Raw genomic sequence first — 27,286 nt, 5'->3', positions numbered from 1 at the left:
GCCATAAACTGAAAGGGTCGCGTCCTCAGTCGTGTTATTTTTTTCTCAGCAGCACCCTGGAGAAATACTTTCCTGCCTGCTATCACCATAGCAACCACAGCAGAGGGGTCACCCGGGGGGTAAACTCGGTGAACTTGTCTGAAGACGTGTCCTCTGTTGATGACCCACCTTTTGATTTCACTGCTTAATTACCATTAATCGGCGTAACATTGGTACATGCTAATGAAGCCGGGGCAATTTGATGCGGAGCGGATCTCACAAACATGCACGTTCTGCTTTCCACTTTGACTCTTTCACTTTTAAATTGAGTGCCGAACTCACTAGACAGGCTTAATCCACAGATTGTATGAGAAATGATATCAATTTGCATAGAGGGTGTAGTCTTATAACCTTTTTTGATTGACCTTAAAAACATACATTGTCAAATTTATGTTGGTACTGTGTTTATAGTTTACGGTGTAAATAATTGATTTTAATCATGGCCTTTGGCATTTGTCACTTACAATGCTTAGTTTGAGCTAAGAAAAAGTGAAGCAAAATTTTGTACAGATTTTTTTAATATTAGGGGAGCACGTTACACACAAGGGCGTGTTATACACAGATTAATACAGAATATGATTTATCCTCAGTGAAGACCCAATATAGATCCTGCTGTACAAAAAAGAGAAAGAAAGAAGACAAAGTACTGAGCCCTGCGGAACGCCACAGGTAACACTAAGGCTCAGATTATGCAGTCAGGATTCAGGGCTAATTATTCAATTGAGACAGCCTTGTTTAAAGTGACCAACGATCTTCTCCTGGCAATGGACTCCGGAGCTTCATGACTACTACTGCTGCTGGATCTCTGTTCTGCCTTTGAAACTGTTGACCACAATACCTTACCAAATCAGCAGGGAAAATGGATTGGGACCACAGGAACCTCTCAGATAGGACGCATTGCGTTAGATATGGTATGATGTCCAAATATGGCTGCACCCTTAAAAAAACACAACAACCCACTCAGCTCTAGCCATCTGCCGCCGCTGCAAACAAAACGTACGTCTGATCGCAAACAGAATTAATTATGACTCATGTCAAAGTTTTTTTTCGCTCCCCGATAGCTCGTCGAGGCGGCGATAGATTGACGGCTCATTGCTGCGAAGGCGTACAATCAATCTGGCCCGTTTTCACCCACCAGCGTAATTACAGCGCCGGGCCTGCGCCGAAGCCTTCCCACTCCCTCTTCAATGTAATGAACTGTGACTGGCGTGTGATTGCATGCATTCAAGGACGCCGCCTTCGAAGATCAACAAGCAAGTGGCAATTAAATACCATCCTTTCTTCTTGTTCTGGATATTGACTCCGGCCTAAGTACGACATTTAGCGTCGAAAAACGGGACACAGAAATCAATATTACGCCGGTCCGACCGTGTCAACTTCTGCTAACGAACAGATAATCCCATTTGTCTGTACAGTGGATGCACAATTATGGTTGGGCATACTTTTGCAGACCGTGTTACAATCATTGAAAAATTACGGATGTACTTCATACCGAAACTTATTATTTACTTGGACACCTAAATCAAATGACAAGCGTAAATATATTGAAAAATGGGCAAGGCCAGCCCCATTGTATCAGTCCAGACGCTGCCCTACTTAAGAACGAGACTAATTTGTTTGTAAGTTGCTTCAGTGCTACCTTTAGTATGTTTAAGGTTTATATAAGTATGTTTAGGGTTTGTATAAGTAACCTGTATTGTATTGTATTAAAAAAATAACCATTTCATAAAATAATATACTCTATAAAGATAAATAAAGTTGAGTTTAACTTTTGGAAGATGCGTTTCAAGAGGTCCTCCCCGCAGTCATGTCCTGTACTCGGAAATAGGTACACACAATACAAAATTTAATTTGCAGCAATGTCTGGATATTTTTTGACATCCCGAAAAAAAATGTTCGTATCTACCGTTTTACGTAAGTCGAATGGTTGTAAGTAGGGGGGCGTCTGTACTGAAAACTGTGCCCTCTAGTGGCTGTTTCACAAACAGGAGCTTAGAATAAGAGGAACATATCGTCATTAAGATTGTTTTATCCTAAGGTGCTAGGATTTAAAAAAAACATTGTTTTATATTAGTCTATTTTGTATTAATTTACAGATTTTTGGTATGAATAACTAGTCAATAAGGTTTAGGGGCATTATTATTGTCTTATAATGCGTTCATATTAAAAAAAAAAATGCCCAGAAAACGGCAGAAAAAATATTCACAATGTAGTGCTTAGAGACTGGGGATGCAATATTAGAAAATAAATAAAAGACTTACTTGGATATGCTTATTTTACATTTTTTTAGAATATAATTTATTTTGTTTTATAAATCATTTTCAACAAGTATTTTTTTGTAGAAGAAAGTATTTCACGTGTAAAATATTCTTGTTTACTATTTCTTTTATCAAAATATAGTGAATTATTTCACCAATTGTACATATTTTTTCTAGATGTTTTAACTGACTTTTTGCAGTATTAAGTATAAAACTAGACATTACTTTGGCAGCCTGGTTTATCCATTTATGTTGGATTATCCATGTTGGATTATCTTCTAAAAGCTAATTTTATTCAAATTCCACTTGTTCACGATGCAATATGAAGCATGTTTCCTCACATCTAGAAGCGCTTAACTGTATTAGCAATTTCAACCTTCCGAACGATCGCCGTTTTGCGTTCGGATCGGCAATTACGGTCATCGGCGTAAATAACATTCGATCGGACATTTGATTACATTCAATTCACGAGCTCGGCAAAGGATTATTTAGCTTCTGCTTAGCATCGGCCGTTAATTCGAGATGTACCATTCTGTCAGTTAGGTGTTCGGTTAGCGCTAATTTTCATAACAGGGCTGACTCGAATGTTTTAATTAAATAACAGAGACTGTTATAATTCAATTGACATACGTAGCATTAAATGTCTGCTTCTATGCAACAACTGAAGCAAATTGAGCCGTTTGCCATTTTGCGGCGTTACCCCGCAGCGAGGGCTTTGCCGGCGTGCTACCGGTAGCTGAGTGCCAGATGTGCTAGGCATGATAAATGGCAGCGGGTGAGCCCCCTGCTCCTATGTCCCGCTGCCAGTCCCTCGGCATGCAGCTATCGGGGCCAAATGGCATCCGCATCCCTTCCCATCTGACATTTAAAGCCTCTGCCATGCTACCCCAGCTGTGGACTCCACAGGTCCCAACCCCCACAGCCTACGCCCAAGCACAACTCATCGGGCCCCGGGCTCTACAACTGCCAATCAAAAATAGAAGTATAAAGAAGGGTTCATACACCTTTTTAATGGCTGAATTCAAGCACTTTTTAAGTACTTTCGAAGCCAATTTTTCAATTTCAGGACCATTAAAAGAAGAAATCCAGTGTGAAACATGTATCTTGCAGATTCAAAACATATATCCGAGATTTACATGTGCAATTTCTAATCATGCATGTGCATTTTTCAAGACATTATTTTGGAACATTGAGTATCGTATTTTCAGGAGTATGCGTTTCTCTGAAGAATACGTCGCAATAGCCAAAAAACGCAACATTAAGAAGGAAAAACCATGTATATGTTGCACTGGGATAATAATTCATATTTTGGAGAGAATTGTATTTGATAAAATGCAACATTAAAAATATACATGTCATCCTGAAAGGGCAATTTAAAATAAGCGGCGGCATTGGCTCAGGAGGTAGAGTTTTGGGATCAAGAAGTTACAGGCTCGATTCCCGGCAAGACACTGAATCTCTAATGCCCCCGATAGTAGGTAGTTGCCTTACATGGCTCACGCTGTTATCGGTTAGTTAGTGTGTAAAAGGGAAAAGTGTGAAGCACATTGGGAGGTATTCGTTGACTTGAAAAGCGCTATATAAATACAGAAAACGGTATACTAACGTTACATGTTCGTGCATATCTTAAGACACACACATCAGTAACGACGTAACATATTAAGAGTTATTCCGATAACTACAGCATAAAAGCATACTTACCAAACTATCAGCTTCACTCCAAATCACTAAATCCAATTAAATATTCTCAGTGTTACTTTAACCGGTAAACAACCCCTCCAAGATGACACGATGCTTTGCTTCCTCTTCAAAAAATATCCACCCACAACAGGGCGATGTTGAAATGATAAACACAGGCCTAGAGCGCCCACTTGCAGTTTAGTAGGAAAATAACATGTGAAGTGATATACAGTACCAGTAATAAAAAATAAATACACTCAATCATATGATACAGTAATCTCTCATCGAAGTATAGGTCGCACCCCCGGCCAAACTATATATATAAAAAAAAAAGACTAATAGTCCGGAAGATACAGTAAACCGTGAACATATTTGTGGATCTGAACAGGAAGTTCCTTTCATTACGATTTACCACTGAGAAACGCTACCTTAATTTTTTTTGCACGGCCCACAATAATTGTCCAATATCGATTCGTAATCCTTGCACTAATACACATTCCATTGTGCCCTGTTTAGGTGCAGCATGCACCTGTACTCTTTAGGGTGACCAGTAGAGGGCGATGACGCAGTATAGGACAATGCCATACAAACTAATGCCAACTGCTGTTAAACACGAGGGAAGAAATGCAATGTTAAAGCGAAGCCACCAGAGAGCAGTGTTCGTATCATTTTTAAGCAGACTTGTTGTGAAACATGGCAACAATTTCAAGCCATTACAAGAACTTAACCCAAAATTCAAGCAATTTTCAATCTTTAAAAAAACAGCATGGAAATTTAAGTATTTTTAAGGATTTCAAGCACCTGTACAAACCTGATAAAGGGACCATTCTAGAAAGTGTGCAATCTGAACAGTAAAATCTACATTGTAAAAATACAAAATGGTAAAAAATACAAGTTAAAATACTCATTTAAGTGCTGTATTTTCCAGGCTATAAGGCGCGCCAAAAAAATTCCTAAAGATTTGAAAGAGCACTTTATATACAGCAGAAGCATGGTGGATAAGATTGTTAATGTAAACAGTATAGACACATGTGTGTGCATTTCTAATCAAGGTTTTACGGTATACAGATATTGCTGAATTTGTGCAATTATTAAAAAATAGAAAAACATCCATGACCAAAACAGTTTTTAACAGGAATCAAACCTGGCTTGTGGCATTGACAGTTAAGTCTCACATTCATTTAGTCAAGCAAAATAGTGTGATCACAATATAAAATATAATGCCTTTTCATATGTTACGTGTATCACTTGTGGTCGAGTTGTAAGGTTTCGGCGCCCTCAACTCCGCGACACAAGCATAGGATGTTTTGCGATTTTGGTCGGCGATATTTGTTGCGTGATCGGTCATCAAACTAATATGGCAGCTCTTTTCTAGTTTGAAATTCCCCGTGCCTTATAGTTCAGTGTGCATTATAGTCCAGTGCGCCTTATATATGAAAAAAAATATGGAAAATTGTTATTTTTTTGGAGGACGTGCATTATAAACCATTGCACCTTTTAGATCCGAAAATGCGGTAATACTTTTACTTACCATATAAATTACCGTACTTTAAGTTTTACTTTCTGTTTTAGTATGATTTTATCGTTTTCCCAATTTATGAATCTACTCATTATTTTTATTTTTCTTCTTTTAATTTATATTGCCTTGAAGCTCATATTTAATGTTTTTATTTTAAATAATGTAAAACTTTTTGGTAGCACTTTAAAATTATTTTTTTCTTATTTGACTTTCCATTTTATTTCTTTTCTAGTGATTATATTTACTTTTATATTCTATACTAATCTTTTTTATTGTATACAATAATTCTTATTGTAGCTTACTGTACTCAATATATATATATATATATATATATATATATATATGTATGTATATACAGTATATATAAAACCAGTATAAAGTGAAAAAACACTAATAAAATTACTTGTTTCCTCATATTATATTCTAAACTTTATTTCTGGAAATATGTACTGTATGTATATTAATTTGAATATTATCTTATTATATTTAAAAAGGGGGAAAAAATGAACAAAATATTTTTATCCATCCATTATCTGCACCGCTTATCTTCAGTAGGGTTGCGGGGGTGCTGGAGCCCATCCCAGTTATCGTCGGGCGGTGGGCAGGGGACACCCTGAACTGGTTTCCAGACTGTCGCAAGGAACACAAAGACAGACAACTCACTCGCTCATTCACTCTTGGGACAATTTGGACCGGCCAATTAACCTGACATGCATGTTTTTGGAATGTGGGATGAAACCGGAGTGCCCGGAGGAAACCCACGCAAGCACGGGGAGAACATGCAAACTCCACACAGGAAGGTTCGATCTCATGACCTCAAAAATGTGCCGCCGACGCGCAAACCACTCATTCGCCGTGTTGCCCGCATTTTTATCATGATCCATGTAAAATAACTTTTTTTAAATAAATACTATTAGTCAAAACGAATGGAATTCTTCTTAATGTGCTTACATTTGAAAGACTTTTGAAAATGGGATTTAAGACATATTAATGCCGATTAAGGCCTTATTATTCGAATAATAAATTCAATGCCTTTTAAGACATTTTACAGATCCGTGGAAAACCTTATACACCGATCGATCTCATTACCTCAGAACTGTGTCGCACACGTGCTAACCACTGCGCCACCATGCTGCAGTTTTCATTTTTTACAATTTTTGTTCTGTAGCAGTCTTAAAACAACTAAGAGCCATATTGAAATCTTATTTTTCTTTGAATTGTGCTCACTTTGCCAACTCCTCTTTAAAAATATTCCTCTTAATTCAGTACTTTCTCCCAAAATAATAAGCCTTTGATGCCTTGCAATTAAAAAGTCAAACTAACAGCAAAGAGGGTTAATTAAGTTTATTATGTTTCATTTATTTCTCGAGCAGGGTTTATTACTTTGTCATGTTTATTTTATTTTGTGGGACACGGGGTCCCCGTTTAAGATTTACGATACTGACAATTTCACAGCAAATAGCGTTTGGCAATAAAATATCAGGGTTCAAATATTTAGTTGGTAAAAAAAAATGGGTTTGAAAATGCCCTTCATCTTTTTATCACGTCTGCACAACACTTAACACCAGCAACAATGTATTCCTACTTCCAGTGGAAGCTCATAAATAATAAATTTGTATTTTGTTCTACTTAGAGGACTTTGTCTGATGAATATTTATTCCGGCCATTTTTTTTCACTTCACATGTTATCAGGGAGTATCAGTCCCATTTTTGTTTTCTTTTAATCTAAAAAAGTACGGACAATTCCAATTCCTGCGACTAGTGAGGACTATTCACACTGAAAGGGTGAGAACTTCAAAGGAAAAGCATGTATTGACCATTTTCCGACAGTGGAGCGAATGAAAGCCATGAGGGCCGAGCGTGTTGATCCGGATGTAGCGAGCGTCTTCCGCACGCTTTACTTCAAAACATTTCTGATGCGAGGAAAACTCAATTTGACGTCAATTTCGGGAAAGCGACCCATGAAGGTTTCAGCCACAGAAGAATTTTTAAGGCTGTTTTTATACTGTGCTAGCACGGACTTAAAATAAATAATTCTATTTGGTCGTTTTCGGGGCTTAACAAAGAAATTGCATTCGTCAAGTGGGAACGTAAACTACAACAAGGAACTTTTAATATGTTAGAATGGAAAAAGGATTAATACATATTTTTCATAGCAAAATTCAAGCGTTGCTTTAAGTACTTTTTAAAGCCAATTTTTCAATTTCTACAGTCCCATTTAAACAAGAAATCTTGTGTTGATCATGTATTTTACAGAGCATTTATCAAGAGATAACTTTTAAGCCTGGTTAATGTAAATTGCATACATATTTGTTTTTGAGTCAAATGTCTGCATATAGGTGTTGGGTAAAAATGAGAGTATTGTGCAGCTTACATTACAATTTACATTACAATTTACCACTGGTAAACAATTCCTTCATTTTTTTTGCTTGGTCCATAATAAATGTCCATTATTGATACGTGATCCTTGCACTAATCATACCTGTCAACCTCCATGGCTTCATGCCCGTACAAACTGTCGTATTTTCCCGTACAAAATACAAAATAATCGTACACCACATTTTTTTCCCGGAATGATGCATGATGGGGAATCTCCAGGCGGCAGACGCATGTGATTGACAAAATTGCGTTTTTCCGTACAGATTTCCTTGTACTTCGTTCTCGTCTTAAAATGCATAAAAAACGTACTTTGTACGGCAAAACCATACAGGTTGACAGGTATGACTAATACACATTTCATAGTCCCCTATTTAGATGGAGCATGCACCTGTCCTCTTGGGTGTGACCTGTAGCCGGTGATAAGGCTTCATAGAAGAAAGTCGTACAAACTAATGCCAGCTGCAGTCATTCACAAGGGGAGAAGAGATGCCACCAGAGAGCAGTGTTTGTCAGAAGTAACGTTTTCACACAAGCTTAATTTACGGGAATTGGGCACTCATGCGCGGGAACAAAAACGCCAGAGGCAGAGGAGATTGAAAATGGACAAGACAGATGGGATCGATACAAGAGCAGATACCGGACAGGACAGGACAGGACAGACGGGATCAATAACGGATACTGGATAAAACAGCAAGATACCGGACAGGGCAGGACAGACGTAATCGATACCGGATACTGGATACAAAAGCAAGATACCGGACAGGACGGGACAGACGGGATCGATACCGGATACTGGAGCAAAATACCGGACAGGACGAGACAGGCGGGATCGATACCGGATACTGGAGACTGGAGCAAGATACCGGACAGGACGAGACAGGCGGGATCGATACCGGATACTGGATACACGAGCAGGATACCAGACAGAGTCAAAACACAAGTCTTGCAAGTGCAGAGGTTCGTTGAGGCACTGACAAGGAGTGAATGAGAGCACTGAGTTTAAATAGGAGGGATAGCCAATCAGGCAACGAGCAGCAGCTGGCGCCAAACGGGTGGGCCTAAATGAGGGCAATGGGCAACCGTGACAGTGTCGGCGTCCTTTTAAACCAGATATGTTAAAAAAATAGCATTTGAAAGCACTTCACCCAAAATTGAAGCACTATCTATTCCTAGAAAATACAAGGGTTTCAAGCACCCGTACAAACCCTGTGTAAAATACTTTAAAGAGAAAAAAAGATAAAAGAATGTAAGAATAAATAGGATACACATATTTACAACGTAGTGCTTAGAGACTGGCCTCAGTTATACTAATACTGTCGTGAAATGTTGATGAATGAAACGTAGTAGTGCATTTTAATAATAGTGCAGAGAAAAGAAGTGCAATAATAATTAGGAGTAACAAACCCCCGCCCCAAAAAAAGTCACAATAGTTTGTTGCAATAACATTTTCAATCCAATACAAATTTCAATGTTCTTCTGCTGGAGATTATTGCTCATTCGATGTAATATTGGTGTTTTTTAATAATGAAAAAGGATAAAAAAAAAAATATTTCTAAAACAATTGTTTTTCTCATTCAAAATAGTTTTGGGAAAATATACCAGGGGCTTGAAGCCCCCGGAAAACATCTGGAATCATTGGGGCACACAAACTCTAAAGTTAGAAAGTACAGTACTTTCAAACAAACGACAAGCAATTTTCAGCAACCTTCAACTGGCATTGGTGCTAAACATCGTGAAGCTGTCTTTTTGAAGTATTGTTGAATACATTTCTGCCAAACGGTTCACTGCCACAATTTAGCACTGCTCAACAGTTCTTTCTTTTTGAAAAAGTATATAAATCAGCAGAACGAGCACTTGTACCTTCAAATTCTTTTAACTTGCTTGCATAAAACGTATATACAGTAAGTATTACGCACACTTGTGTATAACGCGCACACCTAATATTAAAAATCGTTACAAAACTTTGTTTCACTATTTTTTAGCTCAAACCTTGGCTCACTGAGATAAAAAATGGCTGTTACTTAACTTCTTTTGCCTCAACCCTGAAAAGACTGAAATGTTAATTATTGGTCCATCTGAATGCCATGACTTGTTCCCAAACATTGCTCTGAACATTGACAAAGGTAATATTATTTAGAGTGATTTATTCAAAAATTTAGGTGTCACATTTAACCCTAATCTATCCTTTCAGTTATATGTTAAGCATATTACTAAACCAACTTTTTTCAATCTTTTTGCCCTATGCAGTCCCAGTTTGATGGTGTGATTAAAATCTATGCGTTTGTTACCCCCGTCGTGATTACTGTAACACACTACTCTCTGGTCTCCCGAAGTCTAGCAACAAGAGCCTGCAGCTAGTAAAAACAGTACTGCAACAAGGCTTTGAAGTAAGTCAAGAAAGTTTAGCCTGATTTTGGTTGACCTGCACTGGCTACCTGGCAGTTTAAGACGTAATTTTAAGGATCTGTTTTTACAACATTCTTTTAGATTTAATTTCTCCCTATGTTCTTTCCTGCTCGGCGCCTGTGGTCAGAAAATGCTGTTCTACTAATGATCCAAGAGCCAAGAAGAAATCCCTAGGTTCGAGAGCCTCCTCTTTTCTGGCCCCGGTGCTTCGGAATGCTCCACGCGCTGAAATTCAATCTGCAACCTCAGTGTAAACTTTAAATCTAGGCTTAAAACACACGCATATTCTATAGCTTGTGAATGACCTATACTTCATGTCTGTGTATTTTTTGCTGATGTCCCTGCAACATCCATTACAGCCTGTTCATCTTGGAGGGGGATTACCTAATGTGCGGCCCCTACTCAATGTTTCTTAATTTCCTAATGCTGAGCGTTTCCTGTCCTCGGGTAGGTTTTGGATAAGGTGATGCAGTAATAATAGCCCTTTAAGACTTCTGGTGATTAAGGGCTATACAAATAAACATTACTTGGCTTGACAAATGTTGTTGAATTGAAGTGCGGCCATGATTAAAATAATTTTTTGACAATGTAAATCTTTTAAAATGTACTTTGTTGACCTCAATCGCAAACAATTGGAAGCAACGGGAATAAACGCCGGGTCACGGCGGTGAACACGGCAAATCCTAACCTTTAGGCCATACATACGAAAAAGCATGATATTTTGTCTCATTGTCACACTATATTTACTCAAGGGACCAGGGATAAATGGTAGGGAATGGAGAAAACAAAGTTGTACTGAAATCTACAAATTAAACAAATAAAAAAAGGATGAGAAGGGAAACAACTATTTTGTGAATCTGATAATGAATTGGACTATAAGGGATAATAGATACATTATACATATACAGTTAACATATACAATGCCTATTCATTATCCTTCAAAAGTCATGTTTATAAGCCAATACACCAAAGTGCTGTTTTGCATTTATGTATATCTTTCAGATAGTTTTTCTGTTATGTCCATGGTCTAACGTTTGTTTCTAGTACAGTGAGTAAGAATACAGAAGGTGATAATGAGGCAAGAATAAATGCCCTTTCATATGTCATATAAATCACTGGTTCTCTAGTGGTTAGGAGTCCGCGCTCTCACCGTTGTGACCCGGGTTCGATTCATAATGCATACATAGATTTACTATATTTTTTACTGATCAATCATTGCACAAAAATGGTGATTTACCAGAGTAAAACCCCATGCATAATGCAAACCCTAACTTTTGGTTCTTTTTTTTTGGTTAAAAGAAAAACGTGCGTAACACATAAATAAATAGGGTATGTTATTTTAAGAAAAACAATGAAAGACTCTTCCCAAGGAAAGTATTTTTAGACTTGTTATATTACGCCTGTATGTATGGTGTCCACAAATGTGCATCCAATCCATTGCACTTTAGCCTTCAAATGCAGTTTTTTCTCCTCCCGACGGTCATGAACCCAAACAATAAAAGCATGGCCCGCCTATAAATGTTTCAGCTTGGTGCGTGAGCCCATGTGTGTGTGTGTATTTCAAAGTGGTTCAAATGCCATTAGCGCGGCGGATCTGGATGTGAAATGTCAGCGCCATGCAGCCCCTGCTGCGCCTGCAGCTCTACGCGAGTCAGCCGGGGCTCTTTGGAGGACTCCAGCTGCCTCCCCTCTGATGAAAGCCCCGACCGCCGGCTCCGCTTCTCGGGAACCTTTTACCACCACGTGACCTTTTGGACCGCAGAAAGGTTTTTGATAGCGGGCCTTACAGTTTGGTATTTGCCTGTGTGTATAGCGGTATTCGGCCGATGGTGAGTGCACAGTGAAGTTATCTGGTTTTAATGAGTGTCAAAACACGCATTTGCCTTTTCTCATAAGTGAGAAAAAAAGGCAGGTGTTTTTGTGTGCAGAAAAGACATTCAGTTATACCGTTCAAACCAAGGAGGGGGGGCGGTCTATTTGGTTTATTAGCGTACCGACATTTTCGAGGTTACAAACATCATGCGACACAAGAAGGTGTGATTACTTACCACCAGTACCGACCGCTTTTATTGCTGTGTTTTATGGTTATAGCCTACAAATGTATTTAATGCCAATATTTGATGTAATATGACATTTTCAGGTTTGCAGTGATTTTGTTTGAGGAGGTAGCACAATAGCTTCCTGTTCAGTCTTAGAAATCGTATAAGTCGCTGAACATATACTATTTTTTTCTGTCTCTCCTTCTAGTGTTCCTTCTATGACAAAAACTACTGTTCTCGTCTTGTACACTGAGAATGTGTTCTGTGTTTCTTAAAGGCAAAGTAAAGCACGGTCTTCTCCACAAACCTCTCTTTACGCCCAAAATTAGCAATAACTTCAGTAAAAACTAGGGGTCGATTTTTCCTACACTAAAAGCACCTAGCAGTATCTTCTAACGTCATCTACGCCAACATTTTTTTATGTAGGTTTCAGATCAGGGGATGTTGTAATGGTGGTCTGCTCAGCCGTTTGAGACTCTTTGTGATTAATTATGACCTGACATCTAGGACTAGTATTGTTTGTCTTCTACACCGAAACTTGAGATTATCTTTTGTATGGAGAGGTAATGTATCTTCATTTTCACTGAAAATTAGCATTAGCTTTTACACCAAGAATTAGTATTTATTTCTACTGTATGAAATAGCAGCATGTCTTCTTCACTGAAAATTAGTGGTGCATCTTTTTATGCCAAAACTGAGTGTTGTCTGTTGTGTGGAAAACTAGTGTGTCTTCTTCAATGAAATTTAGCATTGTATTGTTTTACATCAGAAATTAGCTCTGTGTGCAGAAAGCTAGTGTGCCCTCTTCTTCACATACAACCCCTAGCAAAAATAATGGAATCACCAGTCTTAGATAAGCGGTACTAAGACATTTTATTCTGTAGAAAAAACTCAGATCACAAACATGAAACAATCGTAAGGTCTTTCGAAAGTGCAACATATTGGCATTCAGAAACACTAAAAGGAACTAAGAAAAGAAAATTGCAGTGGTCAGTAAAAGTTACTTTTATAGCAGGGAAATAAGGAGGGAATCATTCAATTCTGAGGAAAGAAATATGGAATAAGTACATTTTGGGTAGAAAATAAGGATAGACCAATTGGGCACTTTGCTTGGAATAAGTCAGCTGGTTAGTCAGCAGTTGAGGGATTCCATATTCATTTCCCTGCGCTTGCTCTATAAAAGAAGAATTACCGACCATTGCAATGCTTTTTCTTAATTTCTTTTTAGTGATTCTGAATGCAAACATTTGGGACTTCGGAATTCCGTTATGATTGTTTCAGGTTTTTTATCTGAGTTTTTTTATACAAAAATAAAATATCTGAGTGAGGGCTTGCCCAAGACGGTTGATTCCATACTTTTTGCTAGGGTTTGTAAAATTACCCTCGTCTCATTTTTGGCCAAAATTTAGCATTTTTCTTTTTCCACACCAAGCAACAGTGTCATCCTTTTTTAGGCCATACATTGTCCTCTTTTGTGTGGAAAGCTTGAGTGCCTGCTTAGCTGGAATTCAGCGTTGTCTGCGGAAAGGCATTTTTCATACTTTAGCAGAATCGTTTAAAAAATTGCGGAAAAAAACGAGACTTTTTGTGGCTTGGGTTTAAATACTGTAATCTTTTTTTCGATTAATTTCTATTTAAATGTGATAAAAGTTTTTCCCATACCATACAAAAAGGTCTCAAACATGTATGCCCCCTTACGCCCACCAGGGTCTCACAGAATTACATGGGAAACACTGGATAACAGTTATATATTCCAGGCTGATTGAGAAGCTTAATCAACGAGACATGCTATGGTAGTAGTCTATAATCATTTTCTGATCCTTCTTGACAAGGTCAAATTATTGCAGAAGTTTGAAATAAAAACAAACAAGAAAACAATGCTAAAATAATCCTAAAGTAGTAGCTGACTAATTAAGAAGACCCTGAACGACAGAGCTCCTACAGAAGACCTGCTAAGTGCGTCACTCCCAGAAGTTGGATGGCAAACTTTTTTCAAAATGTTTGGATGGCAAATACAAACAAAAGGCAGCCAGTGTAGAGCTTGCCTTGCTGTCATATATGATTTACAGCCTAGTGCTCGAATCGCCGGTTGACAAGCAGCTTTGGGAATTTGGCACTTAATGAGAGCCTCTTAACATAAGCAGTATGCCGCAGTTATCTCCCAACACGAAGCCCGCTGTCAAAATGTCAGCCGATCTCAATTCAGCCACCGAATCGCTCCCATAGGGACCTCTCGCGCTTGCCCCGGCGGGGGCGGACCCTCCCGGCAAATCCAGGCCCGGCAAATCCAGCGACAGAAACGCAAGTGGGAAGTGAGGGTGGATGCCCTTTAAGAAGCTACATGCAGCGATACATTCGAAAACCTGGTGAATGATCTCTTGGAAATAAATAGCTAAAATAGCAAGAACACTTTTTAGACTGGATTTCTCTGTGTTGAAGTACTGTATATTAAGGCATTCCAGAGGGACACAAGATATGGATTTATATTTACAAATATTCAAGATAATATCTTGTAAATATTTTTTCTAATAAATATTTTCTAAATTTATTTTGTATGCACTGTATTCCTTGCTACTTTGCGCTTCATATTTTGTGGCCTTGGTGCATCCTGGGTTGAAAAAGAAAATTTGCGATCCATTATCCCCGATCGCATATTGCTGCGAGCGGATGCCAGTAGAGCGCATTTTGTCTGGCCATGCGGATCTTGTTCGCTGTGCTGTCCACCAAAAAGTGAACTGTACATGTCTGCAAGCGTAGAATGACAGAAGGCACTTTTGCTGTTAGGCGTGCCCTTCTAGCCTGCCTAATTTGAAATGCATGGCTTTGGCTATGATCCCCAGTCGACTATTGTTGAGAGCAGGGGCCAGCAGCGTACATTTTTATTTCAGTTCGGTGGATTCTGCCATTGTGGCCCACCTAAAATCAACTACATCGTTTAGGCCAATATCCAGTTGACTATTGCTGAAAGCGGGGGCCACGAGCGCAAATTTGTTTCATGGGTTGGAGCACCCTTTTCTAACGTTCTTTTTGCCTAAACTGAACACCATCCGTGCAGCTATGATACATTTTCCTTGGTTGACTATTTCTGAGAGCAGGGATCAGCAGCGTACATATTCAGTGAGCTGGAGTCTGTCATTGTTCCCTGCCTAAATTGAACTGCGCTGTTTGGTTCGAGATCCATTATTCCCTGTCAACGATTGCTATGACCAAATTTGTGTCATGCATGGTTGTTCTTTTTTTGTTAATGTTCTTTTCGTCTCAAATGAACAGCAGTTGTACGCCCGCAATCCATTATAGCCGGTCGACGATAACAGATAGCAAGGGACAGCAGAGTACTTTTTTTGGTTTGGTCAGTTGATGTCTGCCGTTGTGGCCCAGCTAAAATGAACTACACGGCTTGGGACGAGATATATTTTCCCCAGTCGCTAATGGCTATGAGTGGGGGCAAGGAGAGCAAATTTATGTCATGCCTTAATAGAACAGCATGCGTGCGGCCACAATCCAGTATGCCCGGTTGACTAATGCTGAGATCAGGGGCCAGCAGCTTACATTTTTCGGTTCACTCAAGTGAAGTCTGCCATTTATGACTTGCTAAAAATGAACTGCAGTGTTTGGAACAAGATGCATTGTCCCCGGTCGACGATTGCTACGAGGAGGACAAGAGTGCAAATTTATGTTATAAGTGGTACCTTTTTTTTATACATTCTTTTCAGCTAAAATGAACAGAAACCGTGAGGCTGCGAGTAAGGGGCCATCAGAGTGCATGTTAAAAATGGGGGAGGCGTTACTTCGCTGATTTTTGCATATTGCGTAGGATTGCGATGAACAGAGTATTACAGCACTATGATTGCGGTATCATAATCTGAAAAAAATTATATTGAAATTGAAGTGAACCCTCAATGATGTCAGTGTTTTGTGTCAAAGGCGCATCGAGTTTCTGAAATCGTCACTTCTACAGAGAGAGGCTACAGAGTGGCCTCTTCTCATGCATTAAATTTAAAAGGTGCTAAACCAAAAGCCCGCTTTCACAAAATTTGCTCTAAACTGACAGTTGTGAGCGACTGCAAGCAATAAGTGGGCTTTTCTTTCTACCCATTTAAAAATACGCCGGCTAAATTGCTCGGAGAATGCCTAAGAGGAACAAATGAAGTGTAGTCAAGTATTAACGGGAAATGCTTACTCCCACGAGCCGGCGCCACGGCGGGTGTCATTAAGTCTTATCGGCAGTGACTCCCCCGTTCTCCCGTTTCCATCCAAGAGGTGACAAATGACAAAACAGCTTAGCAAAGATGTCCGGATAGAGCGCACATCGATAGATGCTGGCCAGGATAAGCAAATGTCAGAGCTCGGGGGAAAGTGGACATCCATCAATAAGCGGAGCCAAATTCGGTCAATTCCAGATCCCGACAACACTTATTATGAGAAAACAAAAATGTCAATTTTTAAAGATGAAGTGAGGTTGTGAGTAACGGTTAAGTCCAGAGTGGGGACAAAAGCAGCGACCCAAATAGCAAATGGAGGTTGTCTGGCAACATCTGGCAAGTCTTGCTAGAGGTGTGAAAGATAAACAAAACCTCGCCGGTCGATAAAGTCGCTTGTGTGACGCTAGCCCCACTTCCGTTTGGTCTGCTTTCAGAACAAATCTCCCATTGAGATCAATTATCGAAACATTTTTGGTACTGTGATCTCTTTGCACGTTGACGGCCAACTTTTTAATTCCCTTTTCATTTATTTTGCTGTTCCTTGAACATTTCACGGTGGTGCCAAAGGGGAACATATACTCTAAAACAGAGGTCACCAATGAAGTAACCACAGGAGCCAGGTAGCACCGTAAGTAGCGTGACCGCTGATAGGTCATTGTGAATGTCTCGGAAATTGTATTGCTGACTGGCATTATGTTTAGAGCTTGCCTGAGCCTATTTTAACCTTACTTCTTATAATCACAATATGATAATGAAATAACAACATTGTATTAATATAGCAATAAGACGATAAGTTATTTTGGAAATATATATCGAAGCAACCACCATTGTAAAGGATTATTCTAACCCTGGCCGCTATCTCTTTGACCTGTATCCTTCGGGTAGTCGCAACAGGTCTCTTAAAACCAGAAAAAAACAAAACCAGGCTCAGAAATAGTTTTTCTTCCTAGGGCCCCTAAACAAGCAGGCACAATTGTGAAAACGTATACCTTGTGACTTATTTGTTTTTTTAATTGCTGCTAAATGTTATTGCACTACTTTTACATAGCACGATTCTTACAATGCACTATTCTCTCATTGCAATATTATTATAATTTAACATTATCCCCTATCGCATACTGAGCAGATGCCAGTAGAGCATATTTTGTCTGGTCATAATGATCTTATTTGCTTTACTGTCCACCGAAAAGTGAACTGTACTTGTGCAGCCGTGGTCCATTATCCCCATTCCTATTATGCTGCAAGCATGGAACAGCAGAGGGCACTTTTGTTGGAAGGCGTGCTGTACATATTTTTGCCTATTTATCCGAAACAGTCTTTTATCTCATTTTTAACTTTAAAAAGTATTTATTACATGTTTACACTGGAGTGCCATGTCTAATATTGTTGCATACAATGTTATTACACATTGATATCAATGACAATCAAGACAATTAAATTTCATGTTGTAGTCCTTTGTACTTATAAGTAACAAAAAAAGCTCTCTGCTTTGAAAAAAAGGTGGAGACCTCTGCCCTAAAAAAAAACAAAACTGTGTAAAAAATAGAACAATCTCCTACTTGGACTCATGCAATCAAACTTCCTGAGTTGTTTGCTCGAAAATGAGACACATTTTTTAGTCTTTATTGTTTTGTTCTTTCCAATACTTCTTGAGTCGGTAAAAACAACTGAATAAACAATCACGTTTTGTGGGTTATTTTAGTTACACGTTTCGGGGTGAATCATTTCATTCATTAGAATTGAATTTAATATTGAAATGCAAGTTTTAGGGTGTGTTTCGAAACATTATGTCCCCATTTTTGTGCAGTAGTTTTGTACAATACAACTCACGTTTGAATTGAGGAAAAACATATAAAAACAGGTGACTTTTGGACCCTGAAATCAATTCTGTAGGGCGGCATTAGCTCAGGAGGTAGACTGCTCGTCGTGGGATCAAGAGATCGCAGGTTCGATTCCCGGCTCCTACGTGTTATATGTCGAAGTGTCCTTGGGCAAGACACTGAATCCCTAATGCCCCCAATAAGCAGGTTGGCCGCTATCGGTGTGAGTGTGTGTGTGAAAGTGTGTGAATGGGTGAGTGTGAAGCACATTGTAAAGCGCTTTGGGAAGTCTTCATTGACTTGAAAAGAGTTATATATATATATTTTTTTTAAAGATAATTATTTTTTGTTCTCTTATCAAACAAAGTTGAACACTTTTAAAGGGTTGTAAAAACAGCTCCAGTTCGTTGGGTTGTTTTAGTTGAGATGGTTATGGTTTTATTTTTGTATTTATATATTTATGCAGGTGATTATTTAGAATAGAATAGAATAGAATAGAATAGAATAGAATAGAATAGAATAGAATAGAATAAAATATACTTTATTATCTCATCTCATCTCATCTCATTAGCCGTACCGCTTATCCTCAGTAGGGTCGCGGGGGGGCTGGAGCCCATCCCAGCAATCATCGTTACAAAATGGGTTGAACATATTGTGACACTGAGATTGGACGTGGCACTCCAGTTCACATTTTGCTGTGAGGATAAAAAAACAATTTAAAAAAGATAATTTACAAAATATTTACACTATAAAGTGTGGGCATGTAAAGGCAGAAGATATTTACATTGGGTGTTAACTTACAGTATGGGATCGTATGAGTGCAATATGAGGTAGTGCAAAATAGGCAACATTGTGCAAAGTAAGCATGGCATAAATTCAATTATACATCTGTATGGGGTAGTGTGTTTGCAGTATGAGGTAGTGTGTTTACAGGTATTCCTCCTTAAAAGAGCATTTATGCAGTTTCAGTTTTTTGTGCAATGTGTGTTTAGGGTGGTGATGGCTCTGGTGAAGGGTCTCTGAGTCTGTTTTTGTGTAGTTTATGTTATTTAGTCATGTGTTTATTCACATGTTATTTATTTCTGTATTTAACCACTTATTGCATATATTCTCTAACAACAGGGCCCACAATAACCCAACATTTGGTGAAAAATGGACTGATCCACAACTTGAACTTTAGCAATCAAACTTTCTGGGTTGTGTTTATTAATAAAATTACAAATGTTTTTTCTTATCATTGCAGATGTAATTATTGTAAGATTATGATTTATGTATGAAATTATTCATGTATTTGTTTTTGTACTTTTTCATGAACTTATTTATTTATGTCTTATCAATGTTCCCGTTCTTTGTGCAAAGGAACACAGAAAATTGGTTTAAAGCGAACCATAATATTGAGTTGGTCCACTCTTGACACAAATTTGAAACACATCTTAACTGAACTATCCTAATTGGGGATTATGGGATGTAACAATGGAATTGGACGACCTCCATGTTGTACAACTTCTGTAACAAACTGTTCTTGGAATCTCTGTTTCTCACAAACCTATTCCCAAGGGAAAGCCGGTGTGAGTGGGAGGCTACTTTTTTGCGGCGTGGAGAGGTGAGGGGAATAAAAGGTATGAGGAAAAGATATGTTTGAAAGGGAACCTTGTGATGTTCAGACGATTTCTTTTCTCGCTTTGGCGGCGCTTGGAAATGAAAAGACAAAGCTGAGAAGCCTGGCGAGCTTCTGAGGAGAGAATGATAGCGCAGCTGCAGATAGCAGATTCGGAGCGGGCATGTTTTATTTTCAGACGGATTGTTTTGATGCGGAGGTGGTGGTAGAGAGGAGTGAGTAGGTTCAGGGTTTTTAGCCCCCCTATATTCTGAAAAAAGCAAGCGAGAAACCTGATAAAAATTCAATGCCGCTCACCAGTGATTGGGTACCTGACTCAAACTGTTTGGAGAAAATTGGTTTAAATAGCTCTTTGAGTCTCCTTCGACATTGGGTTATGTTATTTATTACTCCCCCTTTTGTCATTGTTTATATGCTATCCTCATTTAAGTATGGAACCCTGAAAATCTTTGGGTGGTTTTAGTAAAAGCAGATCCTGTTCATTTCATATGTGTGAAAATAAGATAACATTTAATGGTGATTTTATACAGAAATATGAGAAATTATACAAGTTTCCTATACTTCTTCACATTACTATATTATGACAATATTCAGGTTGAACTCTAGAATCTTGACAATTTTTTTTTTTTAAATTGCATCTTTAAAGGAGATGTACATAATTTGGAACTTTGGTGCATATCCTGGCTTAAAGTCATATTTGCTGCCTTAGTGAACGCATTCATGATACGCGTGCAAGTACGTGCATTTCTTAGACCAATTCAAATAAACTAAAAAAAAATAACAATAATTAAAAAAAAAAATTTTTTAATATATATATATATATATATATATATATATATATATATATATATATATATATATATATACACACACACACACATAAAATAATAATAAATAATAACCTTCACCATTTACATTCTACAATGACAAATAGAAAGAAAAAGAAAACAATAAACCTGCGGGGCCGAGCATGAGGTCACTCTCTATCACACCCCCAACCATCATTCCTCGAACTGAATGTGTTCCGCTCCAAGCAGCTATGAGAAAAGTAAGTATTAAGTAGGAAAGTAAAGTAAGTAAAGTAATAAGTAAAGTAATAAGTGGCTGAGTAAGTAAGATAAAAATAAGTAAATAAGTAAACACAGAGGAAAATAAAGCATGAGGGCACTATAAACATTGTTAACACATACTTAATTGAAAAAGTATATTACTTTCAACTTTTTAAAGACACATTGAACGAAGCATTTTGGACAATCCCCCTCACCCAAATCCCATCTAGAAAATGTAGCAAACCCAAACTTCTCTCGTGCGTCGCCCCCTTCTTCACAAACAGGAGCCGAGGCGCATATTTTCTCCCCATGAGGTGGAAGGCAGGCATTTTCCTCCCCCTCTCCCGCCTCCCTCCTGCAGAGGGACTATTATTGCAGCTAATTATCTACAAATAGACCCGATATGACAAACATGGCCCCCGCCACTAAGTGCACCGAATCAGTCATAAATGAATGAAGGGGAAGCGGGGATAGGAACAAGATAAAAGCCACTGTGATGACATTTCAAAAAAAGAGGGAGAGTTTGGATGAATGAATCCGATATAATTGAAGATGCAATTTGGATTCAGACGATGCACGGCATACAGGGTTGATACACATTTTTTATGGCCAAATTCAGGCAATGTAAAGGACTTTTAAAGCCAATTTTCCAATTTCTCAAGTACAATTAAAATAAAAAATCTAGTGTGAATTATGTTATTTTGCAGAACTATAAATATATGTGCTATCTTTAATCTTGCGTCTGGATTCAACAAAACATATGATTTTTAGATCTTGAGTAAATCGCAAATATATTCGTTTTTAATCAAATCTTTCCCCATATAGGAGTTGGGTAAAAAAAGAAAAACACATCATTATGAAGCTTACATTTTCAGTAGGATGAAGTATTTTTAATGACAATTTACCACTGTGAAACAGTACCCTAATTTTTTTGGATGGTCCGTTGTTAATGTCCATAATCGATACCTAACCCTTGCATTAATTTTCGTTTCATAGTGTCCTGTTTAGGTGTAGCCTAGTCTCTTGGGATGTAGATGAGATGATGACAGTTATGACATAGGATAATGCCGCACAAACTAATGCCAGATGCAGTTAATCACGAGGGAAGAATTGTAAAGACAAGGTGAACCCCCAGAAAACAGTGTCAGCATAATTCTTAAGCAGACTTTTAAAGCATATACAAGCACTTCACCCAATATTTAAGCACATGTCAATCCTTAAAAACACAACGTTAAAGTTCAAACATTTTCAAGGCCAAGAAAGAAGAAGATTAAAAAATGTGGCCAAGCGACGGGGCAAGTGACGGCCGTTGCCAACGGCAACCATCCCAACCCACCGATGTTGGCCGGCACGAGGGTTTGCGGGGCTGCCTGTCTCATTTCCGCAGAGAAACTCATTTAGCCAGCCAGCTCCGATGCATCAATGGCCGCTTGATTAGATCCTTACCTCTGACACGTATGAATATTTATCAGCGTCAGGGTGAATACACATTTACTCCCCCCTTTCATCCGGATGGCTCTTGAGGGTCCTCCCGGTTCCCCTCTTAATTTTTGCCCCATGAATATGTCACGGGGTTCACCGCCAGGGACCCCGAAACCCATCCACATAATACAGACGCAGTGACTGTGCATTAAGTGTTTAAATCCTACACTTTTTTTCTTTTTGGGCTATCTTCTTGTCTTTGATTCGCCATGGCAACAAGAAAAGCTCTCAGGGACACCTAAAGGAAACTGACGCACGGAAGGATTGGCAATCAAGGCGAAAACACTTAAGTGGATCCGCGATCCGGCAATACGTTAAGATGTTAGCGTGCGGCTGCACAAATGAAGCCGCAGGTGTAAAACGCAGGTTTGGTACAAGTGGCTGCTGGTTCTTCGCAAACACCATAATAGGTGAGATGGCACAACATTCATTTGGACAGGTAACTTAAAATTAGTTTTACTTGGTTATATCAGTATCAGAAATTATTTTCCCCCCATTTTATTAACACTCCACTTATTGAAACATAAATATTTTGTTTGTTTGTTGTACATGATTCAATTGTTTGTTTGTACATGATTCAGATTGAATCGTTTCTTGTACATGATTCAATTGTTTGTTTGTTTGTAAATGATTCAAATTGAATCGTTTCTCCGGCGCCGTCACGAATGGCAGCCACTCCAGCAGCTCCCGTGTTATTTTCGATTGTTCTCAGTTATTTTCGATTGTTCTCAGCTTAGGGATGCTGCTGGAAAAGTGAATTTCCCTTCGGGGATGAATAAAGTATCTATCTATCTATCTCTATCTATCTAATATGCGAAACACTTTTCTTTTTTTTTTTAAACCTGGTAACTTAGTTCTCTGCTTCTGAAACTCATCTGTCTTGTGATCAGTAAATCGTCTGTCTGATACTAGCCTTACAAAAACTCTAGGCTGGTCATAGTGCATATTTTTCAACACTGATAACATGCTAATTATGGCAATATGGGTTAAAGCTTTAGAGTGAGTTAACTCCAGCTAAACGTTTAAAGGTAATTCAACTAATCGCTTGCCAAAAGTTTTAAAGCAACTTTGAGTTAATTTCATTAAAAGCCTGGACAGCACTACTAGGAACTCACATCCTGGTTGCAATAAATCATCATCACAGTGATTAAATAATCGGCCATGTGCCTATACTCTTTTAAATATTGACCAACATCCAGTGTTTGACAATTGTCGGTTTACAGTGAGTTAATCCAAGTTGAAGCATTTGAGGGTACATATTCAACACTAAGCTCACAATTATGAATTAAAGCTGTTAACACAGCATGAAGTAAATTTGACCTGTAACAATAAAATAATTCTGACAGTTTTAAAGTGATCAACTCCAGCTACAGCCATTGGTTATAGTAATAAGCAGCTTTGAGTTAAACCTTTACTAATGAAAACACTAGTAGTCAATTTTATCGTGGATGCGTGCAGTAACGCATCAATATGGTCACTAATTAAATGGCCAGTTCCCTATAGAATTTCTTATTTTGATATTTGTTGTTTGAGTTAACTCATGTTAAAGCTGAGTTAAGGCTGTTAAGACAGCTACACGTTAATTTCGATTTAAAGCTCTACTTTTGACAGTACTACAAGAAACTCATATCCTGGCCTCTTTTAGTAGGGCTACTAATTATTCAGCTATCTAATTATGCCCTTTAAAATATTGACAACATTTCAATGTTTGACTATTGTTCTATTTTGAAATGTTAATGGTAAAATTTCTGTATGTTTTAACAACAGCTATTGATGACATGGCAACACTTTTCTTGGGTTGTTTTAACTCATCGGTGTGGTGACTAATTAATTGGCTATCTCGTTGTAGCCTTTCACATATCGAGCAAAATATCATATTTTGTGTACTTTTTTTGTGTGTTTTGGTTGTCAATGCTTTTTGCCAGGACTTGAAAAAAAAATCAACAGCTGTGTATTTTTAGTGAAGGTAACTTACGTCACTGACTCCAGCCTCCACTATCTTCAGGCCCGTCTCTTTCTCCAGCTGCTGCTTCCCTCGCACTGCACAGGAGACAGAGTGCGGAGGAGGTGGTGAGCATGAGCAGAGAATGACAAAGTAGCACTTATATCAATATATATATATATATATTTATTTTTTTCGCACTTCCTGCTGAGGAACGACTTGGTGAGTGATACTGGGAGACGGCGTAAGTCAGATGTCAAAATGGCGACAGGGAACAATCATCCCACGCAGGAAAAAGCGTAATTTAGCTCATGGTCGACACAACTAGAAATATAAACCGCTTTTGCAACAGCTTCGGTTTGCTATTTTCTTTTCACCAAATGCTAAACACAAGCAAAATTCAATTGATGAGCTAATAAAAAGCATCAGTGTCAACAAGCAAATAGTGCACATGAATTTGGTACAGCTTTTTATCGTCTCTTGAAGCTGACTAATACCCATGGTCTATGTTTGTAGATCTGAATCTGCCATAACATAGAAAACACATTTATATTCCCTCGTCCAAATTCCCTTGTAAGTCAGGTAAAGTTAAGTCACATTTACTTGTATAGCCCTTAATCACAAAATGTCTCAAAAGACTGCACAGCACCATCCCTGATCTTAAACCAAAATGCGAGCAAGGGAAAAACTCAAAACCTTAGCACGGGTAAATTAAGAAACCTTGAAAATCCAACTATCCATGTGTTCAAATCTAAATACAAAAAACACTACTGGAGAAATACAGGGATGAAGAAAATGGGATATGAGGGAGATTGGTAATTCTGCATTTCAAACTATGGTTAACTTGTTGTTATTGTTGTTATTATATTATATATCAGAACTGTTATTATAAGTATTGTGTTTATTTTTATTTTTATTATCACTGGTGCCGCAGTGACATTATGCGCATTATGACGTTGAGGGATGGGTATTGCGAAGATTAGTGTATAAAATATGTAATTATTGTAACTATTATAATTATTGATATTTGACCAATGTAATAAGTATATCCATGAGATTTTGTTGTATTGGACACAAGAGGAGCTATCTATAAAATGTATTTAATAGGAAATATAAAGGGGTAGGAAAAATAAGCATCTGCTTCTGACTACCCCTTTTCGAACATGTTATGTGACATTATTCTGTTGTTGACTCATTGTTTTTGTCCTGTTTTTATTTTTATGTTCGAAATAAAAGTTTTAATTCATTCATTCATTCATTCAAAAGGGGCCTCACAAGTGGTAACCCCCCTTCCAGGATGACCAGGGTGCAATAGATTTAGCATTGTGTAACAATACACAAAACATAGCGAACGTCAATAGAATAAAACAATAGGTTATATGTTAAAATTTGTCCAGAAATTGCATGACGGCAAGGACGCCAAAAGCCTTTAAATTAGTCCAAAAAAGTCAATGACATTAGTGGATGCATGCAGCATAGTTTGGCATACAAACCCATTTTGGTATGTTTACAAACATCCTCAAAAACGTTTCTTTTATATAAATAAATGGATTTTCAGAAAAAATCTGTATTGGGAAATTACTTTTTTTAAGTACTATTTTTCTTATTCTACTGTAGTTCAACCTGTTTTTTGGTAATGAAATAAAAACAAATATAAGAAAGATCTTGTATTATATTTAATTTGTGTTTTACGAAAACAGAAAGAAAAAACAGCTTGCGAGGTTGCACCGTTAAGCGATAGGACAACCCACAGATTGGCCCCAAAAGCGGCTGTATAATGATCATAAATTTGCAAATAGATATTTAAATATGCTTTTTACATAGCAGTTCGGGTTGAGCGCACATGCATAAATAGTAAACAAGCTGGCGTATTCAAAAATAATAACAGATCCCAGGTAAAAACAGTGTTCTCGTTTGCCCGCGTCCCTGCGTCCTAGACGCATCAGTTTTGCTGGGGACGCATTGGGTCAAAACAACGTGCGTCCCAAGGACGCAACTTTTTTGACACCAAATTGTCATTATTACCCAATTACTTTTTTTTTTTTTATTCAAAGATTTACGGCACTCCAAACTTTTCGTCAGGCAGCTCCACCATCCGCCATTGTTGTTTGGGTCTCGCGCCGATCTCGGCAAACGAGATCTCGTTGCTTCAAGATGACGTCATTGTTGTGGCGGTTGTCGAGTGAAAGAGAAGTATGCCCCCGAAAAAACAGTTGGTATTATGTGCAAATCAATAAAAAATTGGTAATTTCTTCAGTGTCAGTAATAAGTCGAAACATAACACAGAAAATGGTAACAACGGCAACAATTTCGACACGAAAAAACGGCGGAGAAATTCTTCAGAAGACCGTGTAGGCAAGGAAAACACGTGTTTTGAAGCGAACCATTCACGCAAGAAAATAAACAAAATAATACTCCGGAATGGACTAAATTATATTCCTATGAGGAGGATGATAATGGATTGGACCTTGAGAAGGCATTACAACTGTGGCGGGACAGCAAACCACAAAGAATATATGAACTGAAAAATTTGAAGTGATAACTGCTTTGTATTACCAATTAACTGTTATGATTAAAACTGCAAGAATATATAAACATTCCAGCAATATTATTTTGTATAGTGTACAATATTGTGAACTGAAAAATCTGAAGTGATAACTGCTTTGTATTACCAATTAACTGAATTGATTAAAACTGAATGAAAATATAGATTAATATAATTATTTCAGAAACAATATTTTGTATAATGTACAATATTGTTGTGAACTGAAAAACCTTGAAGTGATAACTGATTTGTATTACCAATAAACTGTGATGATTAAAACTGAATGAATATATAGAATTATATATTTG

At 38.0% G+C, this 27,286-nt stretch overlaps 1 protein-coding gene across 2 annotated transcripts in view; it reads right to left on the bottom strand.

Moving 5' to 3' along the window:
- Positions 1-27,286, bottom strand: part of ptprn2 (protein tyrosine phosphatase receptor type N2) — a 200,874-nt gene that overhangs the window by 60,886 nt on the left and 112,702 nt on the right. For both annotated transcript variants that reach the window (XM_088322837.1, XM_088322838.1), the window contains one exon: positions 24,467-24,531. In XM_088322837.1, the coding sequence (XP_088178963.1) occupies positions 24,467-24,531 (65 nt within the window). The remainder of the gene's footprint in view (positions 1-24,466; positions 24,532-27,286) is intronic.

The sequence above is a fragment of the Urocampus carinirostris genome, chromosome 18 (genome assembly GCF_059441175.1).
Source record: "Urocampus carinirostris isolate Australia breed hairy pipefish chromosome 18, RoL_Ucar_1.0, whole genome shotgun sequence".
Taxonomy (NCBI): domain Eukaryota; kingdom Metazoa; phylum Chordata; class Actinopteri; order Syngnathiformes; family Syngnathidae; genus Urocampus; species Urocampus carinirostris.
The sequence above is the reverse complement of the archived record's forward strand: the minus strand, read 5'-3'. Positions and strand labels throughout refer to the sequence as shown.